Here is an 11,712-nt window from a genome sequence, read left to right as displayed (position 1 = left end):
GTCGCACGTACCACAGTGCCGCATGGCAGGCGCGGGAATCGGCCAAGCGGGATTATCAAGCATTGCGAAGTGCCCGCCCTTGTATCGTGTACGTACATCGATACCTAATGTTAGGTATCTTAGGTTAGGGAATAGCGAACAATGTACCTAATGTACATGTGCCTGACCGAGGAGGTACTTGCTGCACAGGCGGTAAGGCAGCAGGCAACCTATGTTTGTATACCCGGGCAATGGATGTTAGTACCTAGGCAGGTACGTAAGTATGGGTGAATCCTCTTCCTGGGATTCGCAACCCCGATTTGTTCTCATACTTGTTTCGACGCGTCCTTCTGGCATAGTGCGAGCCCATTTCGCCAGGATGCGGCGCGTATATGGCTACATGGGGTAGGTAGGTACCTAAGGTATGTAATATGTAAGGTATGTAGGTATGTATGTGCGTATGCATGTATGTTGACATTGTACAGACCTGCCCGCGTATGTACATGTATATATGCAAGTATAGGTATCCAACATGCATGTGGTGGAAACAGGTGTGGACCGCTCACCGTTCGGACGGGTACCTGAGGAGGCATAACGGAACAGGCACGGTGTTAGTCCCCTCTTCCATCCCTTCACCGAGCATCAGGCGTGAGGAAGAGGGACCGCATAACACTAATTTAACTAAGAGGCCCGAATAGGCGGGACGGGGAATAGGAGAGAGAGAAGAGAAGTAGGGAAGTAGGAGGAAGAGAGGAGGAGGAGGAGGAGGAGGGAACCATTAAAACGTTTTCCCTCTTCGGTCCAATCACCAGACTTACCTACCCTCTCTTCTCCCACCTCTCTCCCTCTCTACGTCTTCCTCTTCTCCCGGCTACTTTCGCGGTACCTACCTGCTGCCACTTACCGCCAGTGCCGGTGCTGCCACTACTGCTAGTCGCGTGCTAGTACTACTACCTCTGCTACCTTGGCTCTCCCCTCCCCCCCCCTTCGACCTGCTATTCTTTTACCGCTCCGCCAATCTATTCCAAACCGAGTCGACGGGCGAAGTGTAAGCTGAGGAGGTTGTCGGAGACCCGAATCCCATCCGTCTCGATTCCCCGAGGCGTGCCAGCTACCGATCGTGCGACGCTGGACCTGCGCGGACCTGCCTCTGTGCACACACAGACAGACCCTACGTGCCTACAGGTCTGGAGGTTGATGCCTGTATTTCTATATATGTTACTATCGGGATACGTCTCTCGCCTGCGGATATACTCGTACACCTGCGTACGCCGTCCAGCATCGTGTGCATCATACGCCGAGCCCCTTTTCTCCTACGGCCACACCCGCACCGCCTCCCTGCCTGGCCTACCTGGCCCTGTCTGACCTGGCGGCCTGACCTTGCCCGCCACGGTGCCGTCATACGCCTACCTCCTCGCCGCGCTCCTCTACGCGCACGCACTTACACGTATTCACACGTGCGTCCACGTACCCTCGTTCGTCCGTTCGTTTCGTTCGTTTGCTCGTCACTGGGAGCATCACGCAACCCGGTCTCGCTGCGTCGCTCGGTTTCGCAGAGCCGCCGTGGGAAAGGAGCGACAGGTCGACAGCGAGAGTAGCTCCCTCTTCATGCAGCATCCGGGGGTCCATCCCCTTAACCAGATCCATCCCACCCCTATCCCTACCTAGTCTCCTCCCCCCCTCTCCTCTCTCTCTTCTCCCTCTCTCTCCTCTTCACCCCAAACCCGTTCCATATCCCAGAACCCCATTTACATGCGCGCGCGCCACGACACCGCATAATTACCACCTACCGCCTAACCCCAGACCCGAGCCACGACAACAAAACAGACAGACAGGCGATCATCATCGAGAAAGAAAAAAAAAATACCTGCGGCGTCTACCGGTCAACAGAGGATTGGTCCCTTTATTTTTTTTCCCCTTCCTCTCTCTCCGCTACTTTCCACAGCGCCCACTTACAGCTACAAACCTCGTTCCTCACCTTCGACCAAGCAACAATACGGTCGTACCACCGTGGCCGGATATATCCCATCTGTCGAATCTATCTAGCCCACCGCGTGCTGTATCTATATCCTGCTGTTCTTTTGAATACGTTGGGCGAGGAGAATTGCCAATTGTATCCCTCGCGTACCAATCTACAGTAGTACTCCGCATATACCGCCATCTTCTCTTTTTTTTTTTTCTTTTCTTCTCCCGTCATTATTTCTCCGCAAACCACCGCCGTCAAATGTCCGCTACTCCAAAGAGGCCGCTGTCGGCCGCACAGGGTCGGAATTCGACCGACAATACGTCGCCGTCGAGACAGAGTCGGTCCTCGACTCCCGCATCGTCGACGAACGGGGCAGCCTCCAATAGCAATGGCGGCACACCGTCGAGGACACGATCTACCCGGGGCGGCACCCCCATGTCCGCTCGGGCGGCCGCCACACACAGGGCAACCTCATCACTGAGCATTTCCAGCACCGCGTCAGATGCCGAGGCGCGGGCCGAGACCGTCGCCTTGATCGGCGACCTCAAGGCGCGCCTGCAGAAGGCCGATGCTGCATCTGAGCAACACCGGAAACAGGCCGAGGTGCTGCAGTCGAGACTCGACGACGCCCTCAAGGAGCAGGCGAAACTGGAAGAGAGGGTGCACGAGAGCGAGGAGCAGATCGAGGCCCTCCGCAACGAGAAGAGGGAGGCGGCGAGGCAGATGCGCGAGATGGAGGCCATCTACGAGGCCGAGAGGGGCTCGATGATGAAGGAGAAGGAGGAGATGGCCAACCGGGAGGAGGAAATGCAGTCTGTCATTAACCGCCTCAAGGAGGCGCTCAACCAGCGGAATGCCGACGAGGAATCTCGGCCGACCAGGCAAAGTGAGTATCCAGCATCCGAAGCACGTCCGCCCTTCGCGTCCCGCGCTGACCGAGGCCTGACAGCGAGCACCACCTCGCCCAGCGCAGACGGCGGCAGCTTCGCCCCGCCGTCCTCGGTCCAGCGCAGCGACTCGAGGAACAACTCGAAGCTGCTGCTGCAGAAGGACAAGCTGATCGAGTCGCTGCGGCTCGAACTCGCCGAGGCCCAGATCAAGCTCGTCGAGACGGAGAACCAGGGCGGCGGCCGCCTGCGTGAGGTCGAGCGCCTGCTCGTCGAGGCCCGCATGGCCAACGCCCGCCTAATGGAGGACAACGAGTCCTACCAGCTACTGCTGCAGGAGAAAACCCTCCACGGCGACTTCGGCAAGGGCGACTTCAGCTACATGAGCGTCGCCGCCAACCAGGATGCTCTCAACGCCCTCGAGGGTCGCTCGAGCGCGGGCGACCGCCCGTCGACGCCACCGGCGTCCAGCCTAGCGGACGAACTCGGCGCCATCGGCGACGAGTCGCCCAAGCCGGCCGCCCCGCTCGAGGACGAGAACACGCGCCGCCTCGAGGCCGAGCTCCGCAGCGCCAAGGACCAGAACAAGGCGTTGACCCTGTACATCAACAAGATCATCGAGCGGCTCCTCTCACACCAGGAGTTTGAGCACATCCTCGACCAGTCCTCCGACTTCAAGCCCGGCGCCCCCAACGCCAACAATAGCAACACGCTCAAGGACCTCCCTGCCCCACCGCCGTCAGCGTCCCTCGACCTCCAGCACGTGGGAGGGCTAGCATCGTTTTCTCAGCGCCCCAAGTCGACGACCAGTAGCGCGAGCATCCTGCAGCGGCCGAAGCCGCGTCCGATCACGATGTCGGCGGCGCAGCTAGCGCAGATCTCGGCGTTGCCGTCGGCTGTATCAAACCCAGACACGGCACCGAGCATCCCCATCGGGCTCGGCCGGTCGCACAGCACAGCGCGGCGGATACCCGTGCGCCCCATGAGTGAGCAGCTCACGGGGGCCGCAGGTATCGTCAACGCGATGTACAAGGGTCCCCTCGACGGCCCGCTGTCGCCGACACTAAGCTCGCGGTCGTCGCGGCACTCGCAAGGGTTCTTCTCCCCCACCTCCTCCGGGGGAGTGATGACGCCCCGGACCACGGGTGGAAGCACCGGCAGCGCGGGCAACTTCCCGGGCATGCGCAGCGAGACGAGCAGCGTCAGCGGGGACTCGGCGGCAGAGGTGGCCACGCCGACGACCGCGAGCGCGAGCCCGCCGCGACCCGCGAGCACGTACGAGAAGAGTACCTACGAGAAGAGCACGCTTGCGGGGCGGAAGCCGCGCCCGCTGCGGCTTGTGCAGGAGACTGCCGATGCAGCGCGCGCCGACAAGAGGTCGAGCTGGATGGGCTGGGCGTCTGGCTGGGGACGCAAAGACGACGAGTCCGTGCGGTAAGCAGGGGGGCAGGGGCATGTATGCGCGGGTGAGCGAGGAAGCGTGGAAGGCGGATTATATATAGAGAGGAGGGAAGAGAAGGCCAGCTGGATCTAGACGACATTTACCCGTCTTACCCCTCCAGATAACGGGCACGACGCAGGGCGATAGAGAGCGACATATGGAGAAAGAGAAGAGGAGGAGGGAGAAGCACGAAGCGAGGGTCTTCGCGCCGCTTTACGAACGAAACTTGCCACTTACTTTTTTTTATACTTTTTTATACTCTCGTGATGACTGACTGAACTTAGCCAACAAACAACCCCTACTTACCCTAACTTACTACTACTATATTAACTTAACTCGCTGAGTTTACGGAACTGCGGTATATTATGGTCGTATCGAGACAACGGGACGCTTTTTATGTATTGAGATTATGGAGAACTTGAAGACTACTACTAGTATGGAGCGAAAATGGGACTGCAGATTCTGTCCCCAGACTGTGTGTGTGTGTTCTTCTCTCTGCGACGTGTCCGCGGCGGCGCCGGCGGAGTGCGTGCCACGTCTCGTCTCTCCGGCGCGCACGAGCACACACACGCGCGGGTCGTCGACTCCTTGCTTAGACACAGGTAGGCAGGTACGTCGTCTGCTCCGCCCGTAAACCAACCCGTGCGCGGCCCGACAGACGACGGGGGTAGGTAGGCTCGACACGCGTCGCGACGAGCTCGCCCTGCGGCCCGCGCCACGGCGGCCCTAGGACGGGCGGGCGGACGGCTCCGCGTCAACCCCCCTCCTCTCCCCCCCCTCTCTCGTCCCTGTCGATACGCCGCCGTCCGCCGTGCCCCGTCTCCCAGCTGCCCCCGGCTGCAAGGACGACCGCGAGTGCGTGTCTCCCCCGTCCCGTCCATCACGCGCGCGCGCCCATCCACTGCGCGTGAGCGGGCGAGAGGAGAAGAGGGCGGAGGGAAGGGAGAGGGGGAGAGGGAAAGAGGTTGGGGGCGGGGGAGGGGGAGGGGAGGCGCCGACTAGGAGCGGCGGCACGAGTGGAGTGGAGTTGTCGAAAGAGGCCCGCCGGAGCTTGGCGGGAGGGGGATAGGTGATAGGGGCGAGGGACGACGACGAATGTTGTTGCTGGTGATATTGCTGCTGCTAATGCTACTACTGCTACTACTACTACTAATCACACGACACGACGAGAGCGCGAGCGCGCGCACTTGATTCGCCCACCTCGCAGGGCCGTCTCGTGGGACCGACTGCAAGAGTGCGACGATGCGTCTGGACTATCGATATTGATCGCCGACCAGCTCGACGTCTCGCAGCCTAATATCCCCTGCCCGCTTTCTCTTCCCTCCTCCGCCAGCTCCCGTTCCCACCGTGTCTTGACGTCCTCCCCTCTCGCCGCCTGTAACCGACGAGATAACTGCTCTGAGACTTGGGCAGGGCAAATACGGGAGTAGTCACGGCCCCGCGCGCCAACCCGCCTCCGGACGCGGCACGAAGGGCCTTGCCTGGCCGGGCCTAGGCGGGCCCGCCATGGCGTCTGCCGATTCGAGGACCAAACCGCGGCCGTCCCAGGACACCGCCCCCCCGGCGGCGTGAAGTGCGGGGTCGTCGTCGCCTCGGGCGCGTGCACGCGGTGGGTAGGTTAGGGTATAGTTAAGAGGATGGAGGAGGGGACGCTAGAGAGAAAAGAGAGGTCTTTTTGTCGCACGCTGACAGCAGCGGCAGCAGTAGTAAGTAATAAGTTAGCCTAGGCCGCCTGTAGATGTCCCCTCACCGTCTTTGCTAGAGTCGACGGACGGGGACGCGATAGGAAATGGCTGGTAGTTTTACGCTTTGTTGACGCGCGCCGGGAGGGGGGAGAGACAGAGAGTAGTGCGCCCGTGGCGGGCGCATGTGGTGGTTCGTGAGCACCCCAGTCACCACGACACCGCCTTGAGAGGGAAGAAAAGAAACGAGAAACGGCATAATACCTAAGTCCGGCCCCGTCGAAAGGACGCGCGCGGAAAAGGAGCCGGCCGAAGGATCAGACGGCTCTAGGCAATCATTAGTGCGTACGCGCTTAGCGACGCGAGCCGTGAAAAAATACATATATGTGTAGACATACAGTATATGCGCGCGTACGTAGTGATTAAACAGCGAGCGTGGCCGTTGCTCTGCGCCGTCGTTATCTCCCCTACTACTAAGAAGAGCCGCACCAACCTATCGTCCCGAGTCAGAGGCATAATGTCACCCCCCGCACGCCAGCAAGCATCCTACAGTCATCATGACACTTACTTAAGTCGCCAGAGAGTTGGCTCAAAAGAGGAATACGTACGGATTGGGTGATAGGAGAGAGGGAGAGAGAGAGAGAGAGAAGGGGGGTGTGGGACAGGGGTAGTCGTGTCAAGCCCCTAAGGCTAGGAAGGGAAAGAGAGGGTGTCCTCCGTCAGCATCTGAACAGCCAGTTCCCCTATCGTCACCTTTCTTTTCTTTTTTTAACCCCATCATTCTTATTACTGAATCGCGCAGTCAACGTTGAGTGAAAAAGGGGATGGGGAGGGGAGGGGGGTGTAAAGGAGGAGAGGATGGCAGTGGAGGGGGGGGAAGGGGGGTAGATTTAGGTGCCAAGGAAAGAAAAAAGGGATACAAAAAGACGAAAAAGGAGAGAATGAGAGGAAGATAGAGAATAGGGGAGGGATGGGAGCAACACGTGTTGGATTCCAACAGTCGGCCACCCCCACACTCCTGCGATGGACGTTGGCATCAACCAGGCCTATGGGGATCGCGGGTTCCTGCGCAGATGACCACTGGGTTGACCACCCCCGGCTGGCCGTCGTGGCCGATGACATGTCAACCCAGTCGATAAGGCCGAGCAAGGCAGGCTTTCTCTACTACGTAGGTACGTAGGCTGAGCCACCGACACCACCAGCGGCACAAGCAAAAGAGGAAGAGGAAGATGCAATACAGGGATGGAGAGATCTCGACATCCCGTTTGGACGGGCCGCTTATTATGTCAGACCCTACCACAAGTGAGGTCTGACAGGCCACGGCGGGCACCACATCCTAATCCATCGTTCCCTCCGCCCATCCAGGCCTCCTCGATCCTGTTCTGCGCGCCTGCGGGTGAGGTTTAAGGCTATTTTCGAAGACCGAGGGCGAGGTGATTATTAATAGCAGACCTGAATGGCTAGTGGTGACGGCGCTGCCTTATTGCCGACCCGTTGGACGAGCAGGCTTTTCTCTTCTTTTCTTTTCTCTTCGGAGTTAATGTGCACGCAATCGCATGGTAATTCAGGCCGTGGGAATAGACCTGATCGAGTCGTCCCGTAGACTTCCGACGCGAGAGGGCAAGGGTCTCGGCTCTTGGATCGCGCGCGCGCGCGAACGAGGGGGAACTCTTCCCCCCTCCCTTGTTCGTCTCGTTTTTAATCTTTTCGTTTCCCTTCCCGCCGGGGATTCGCCGCTTAGCTATGCGGCCGGCACCTCTGACCTCGGGGAAGGCGAGCAGAAACGAAAAGCGAGCGCGCTCTGAGGGAAGGGAAAGCCTCCCAGGGCGGTTAGAGAAGAGAACGATCCCGACACCATGTCTTACGCCTACGTGCGATGGCAGGAACATAGGTAGGTGAAGGAGTCATTTAATCGTCAATTACGCAGACGAACTCTTCCGAACCGGGATTGTGCATATGCATTGCTCCTAGGTTGGGGAGCGAGCGTTCTCGTAAACCGTCCCGCTCACTTTACACGGCTCGTCGAGGGTCACGCTCGTCAGATAGACATCACCAGCCAGGAGAGGGAGAGGGAGAGGATTTGTGTGCGTAGCGAATCGTCCACATGTCGACCGCTGAGAGGTGGAAATCTGCCGGGTTTGAATGGGGGAAGCGGTGTCGCTATAGGCTGATGCGAGGCTGAGTAGCAGTGCTATATTCGAATCTTGTCGTCTGTCATTCCCGATTGGTACTGGGGGCCAAGGTCGACGTCGCTTTCGTGCTCGCCCCCGCCTTGGGCCCCTTCCGGACAAGGCAAGACAATCGTCTCCCCCTCTCTCTCTCGCTCGCTCGCTCGCACGCTAGAAGAAAACGGGGGGTCCATCTGTTCCTTTTACCCTTTTCTTATTCTCCCTTTTCCCTTTTTACTCGGTTGGACGCGGATGACAGGCCGTCTCGTCAGTATCGCCTAGGATGTGACGGTGATAGCGCAGACTACACTACGCAGGTATGCATGTCTTATACGTGTGAGGGCAGACAAGTTTACGTATGAGTAGGTTGGGCATGGACGTAGACATGCGCATACACATACCTACGTGTACATACCTCACAGTTAGTAATTGGATATTCCCGCGACGGAGGGCGGAAGAGCGCCGACGGACGGTGGGATGGATGGATGGATGGATAGACGGATGGATGACACGGCAAGAGACCTGCCGCTTTCGCTCGTTCGCCTTTCTCAACTCCCACTTCGCATGCTCTGCTTTGCCGGCCTGCTTGCCGCCATGCCATGCAATCTGCAGTGGTCGGAGGGCAGTGGAAGCAAGACATAGGGCAGGAATCTCAAACAAGATCTCCTCAACTGTCATAGGAGAGGCGGTAGGACGAGACAACGTGTGGAGAGAGCATGCAAGACATGGACCTGGGCGAGGATGGGAGTGGAGAAGGCCAAGGGAGGCGACATGGGCGGGACTTCGTCTGGAAGCTCGGATGGAAAGAAGAAAAAAAAAAGAGCTAGAAAGGAGATAAAAAGCGCACCGGAGCAAAGTGGAAGAGAAGAGGATGGGCGGGATGTACCGGGGTACAACAGGAGAGTGCCTACACGTAGAACTGACGGGCTGACGGAGGTGGCTCCGGGGAATCCAGGCAAGTGGATATAATGGCAGTCTTCTAGCCAGACGGCGTCGACGGGAGAAGGGGCAACTTGCGGTCAAACCAGCCGGTACCTCGGGTCGACACTCGAAACTGTTGGGGTGGAGCGCGCTCTGCTCGTAGCTCGAGGTACCGCCCCTTAGCTGGCCGTCCCTGTTGGTCGGCGGGTTCCGTCAGGTCCATTACCTCCTAACAAGTAGGATGTATGTATGTATGTAGGTATGTACATAAGAGGTAGGTACAAGCTGTAAGTCGCGCAGGCTTATTATATTGCATAACCTGCTTGTTGTATGCATGCCATCAGGCGGATTCCCGCCCTCCGCCCAAGTACCCACATACCGACGGTCCCAGGTATGCTAGTAGCGGTAGGTACCTTAGGCTCTATAGTAAAATGGGACGCGGCGAAGAGGTTGACTGGTAGACCCTACTATAGGTACCTACCTAGTATAGCTTCTTCTACTTAGCATATCCTACTGCGCAGTAGGTATAACTCCCGCCGCCAGCCGTGTGTCGCCGCCCCCCACTGCTGCTGGGTTGTCCCCCGAGCCAGCAGTCGGTACAACACATGCCTCCTCTCGTTAGGTAATGGATGTAGACCGGGCCGACCTCAGGAACTGGAGAGAAATATCTGCATGCATGAGAGATGTACTACGTAGCAGAATTCGCCGGCCGTCTGCCCAAGGCCGATCTGGAATCTAGCTGGAGAATCTGGAGAATCTGAATCAGGTAGTGATTTGGATGGCTATCTTTACGGTCAGGCCAACCGGTTTTTCTTTTTTTTTTCGGGTCGATAAAATCCGGGCCGTTTTCCGTTTTCCCTCTAGCATCAAGATGACTGACAGACTGACTCCCTGGGACGTTCACACTAGCAAGGCTTCACGCCTACGGGCCCTAGGTAGGTACCTGACATGCATATGAGTACGCGTCCATACCTACCTCGTATGTATTCCACCCCTCCATCCGAGGTCCTCTTTTACCGCAACTCGCCTCCCTCTGCGAGAATTTCTCGTCGACTCTGTAGCATATGCGTCTTGTACGATAACGGCACCTCACACCTCGGTAAATCCTGTCAGGCCAGATACCTGAAGCACTACGCCCCGGGCCCCCTCTCTGCAGGTGTGCCGGAGGTACCTAAGGTCTGTTCACGCAGGGCTCTCGTCTTGGGTCGTCCCTTGCGCACTGTACCGATGAATGCCCGGATCCACCGGGCTCCTGCGCGGCTAGGTACCTGGGTACGCGATGGGAGCGAGTACGTAGGTACCTGCACATGCCTTATTCACGGCCACTTGGCCACCAAAAAGGTGCCTGCGGGCTCACGAAGACCCGCTCGGGCTAAGCCTTGAATGGGGGGTACCCAGGTACGTAAAGCGTGGTTGGTACGTACCTAGGTAGGTACAGAGAACAGTATCGGCAGCCAGTTCGGATGGGACGTAGGTACCTAGGCGGGTACCTATCTTGTGTATCTATTGTTGCCTTCCATTGTTATGCATGTAGTGTACATAGGTACCTTGGGTAGGTACGGTAGGTACGATATGTAGTACTTGGGTACCTCAGCACCTACACAGTACACATACGTATGAGGTGGGCAGGTACTTTAGGTACCCTCTCCTCTCCCGTCGTGCATTGGACGCAGCCACCGCCAATGCATTCTTACCTAACGTACCCAAGCTGCTAAGAGTTCCTAATCATCGAGAGGCACTAGCCCCGTGAATGAATGAATTAATTGATTGCTCGAAGACGTGGAGAGAGAGACACCACATCCCATACCTACCTCAACTCCGTTCCCCGTATTTTCCTCCCACGCCCCCCCCCCCCAATCCGTCATCCGAATCAACCTCGTCAACACAACCTCTCACACCCACGAAACCACACCTCACTCTCCCACGGGTCCGCATCGTATGTGAAGATCTTCTGGTCTCATCTCCTCTCTGTCCGCTGTTAAACCGCACCGCCGATATCTTCACCGTCATCACGCATCCGTCCCAGCACCTATACGCGCGCCGATACCGTATCTCCTCTCTCCTCCCTCTCTCTACCTAGCCTCCCCATTCATTCATCTCGCCTTACTGCATGCGTACTGCCACCGCTGCTATACGCTTGCATCCCCCCCTTCCCGCTATCCTATAGTGCTCCTCTACCTACGTACATAGGCCGCGGGACGCCCGCAAGCTATCCGCAACCACTCTCTACCCTATTGTGTCCTTTACACCACAACTCAACCTCTGGACTCTCCACGTTCCCCCATCCCGTCGTCGTCCGACACGAACCCGATCCGGCGTGGACCACCTGCTCGCCACCTTGGCTCCATTCGCCAATCCGTGGAGCAGGACAACCGTAGCTTGGCCGTTCCATCCTACCCGAGTCGAGAACCGGCCGGCGTCACGGGCAAGGGCCAGCAGTGGGGGGAGGAAGACGCAGGGCCCAGTAATCGCACCCGGCTCTCCCTGCCCGACCAGCATTCGTTGACCGATTGTGCATACGGCCTTCACTTCGCCCACTGTGGGAGCGAGTCGCATGCGAACCTGCTGCCACATCACGATGATCAACATCCGTCCGAGCACAGCCGTCCTTCTCTCGAGCTAATCCCGTTCCCGACCTTTTCGTGGCACGACCCCATCGACGTGGTTC

The 11,712-nt window shown here is 58.2% G+C and overlaps 1 protein-coding gene across 1 annotated transcript; it reads left to right on the top strand.

The window, feature by feature from the left end:
• Positions 1-2,203: 2,203 nt before the first annotated feature.
• GGS23DRAFT_607327 (uncharacterized protein) lies at positions 2,204-4,270 on the top strand (the record flags this gene model as incomplete). Its single annotated transcript, XM_051520034.1, has 2 exons — positions 2,204-2,831; positions 2,895-4,270. The coding sequence occupies 2 exons, from the start codon at positions 2,204-2,206 to the stop codon at positions 4,268-4,270; spliced, it is 2,004 nt and encodes a 667-aa protein (XP_051368436.1).
• Positions 4,271-11,712: the final 7,442 nt, after the last annotated feature.

The sequence above is a fragment of the Durotheca rogersii genome, assembly GCF_024521655.1.
Source record: "Durotheca rogersii strain YMJ 92031201 chromosome Unknown GGS23scaffold_29, whole genome shotgun sequence".
Taxonomy (NCBI): Eukaryota; Fungi; Ascomycota; class Sordariomycetes; order Xylariales; family Xylariaceae; genus Durotheca; species Durotheca rogersii.
Note: the sequence above shows the minus strand (reverse complement) of the source record. Positions and strands in the feature narration are given on the sequence as shown.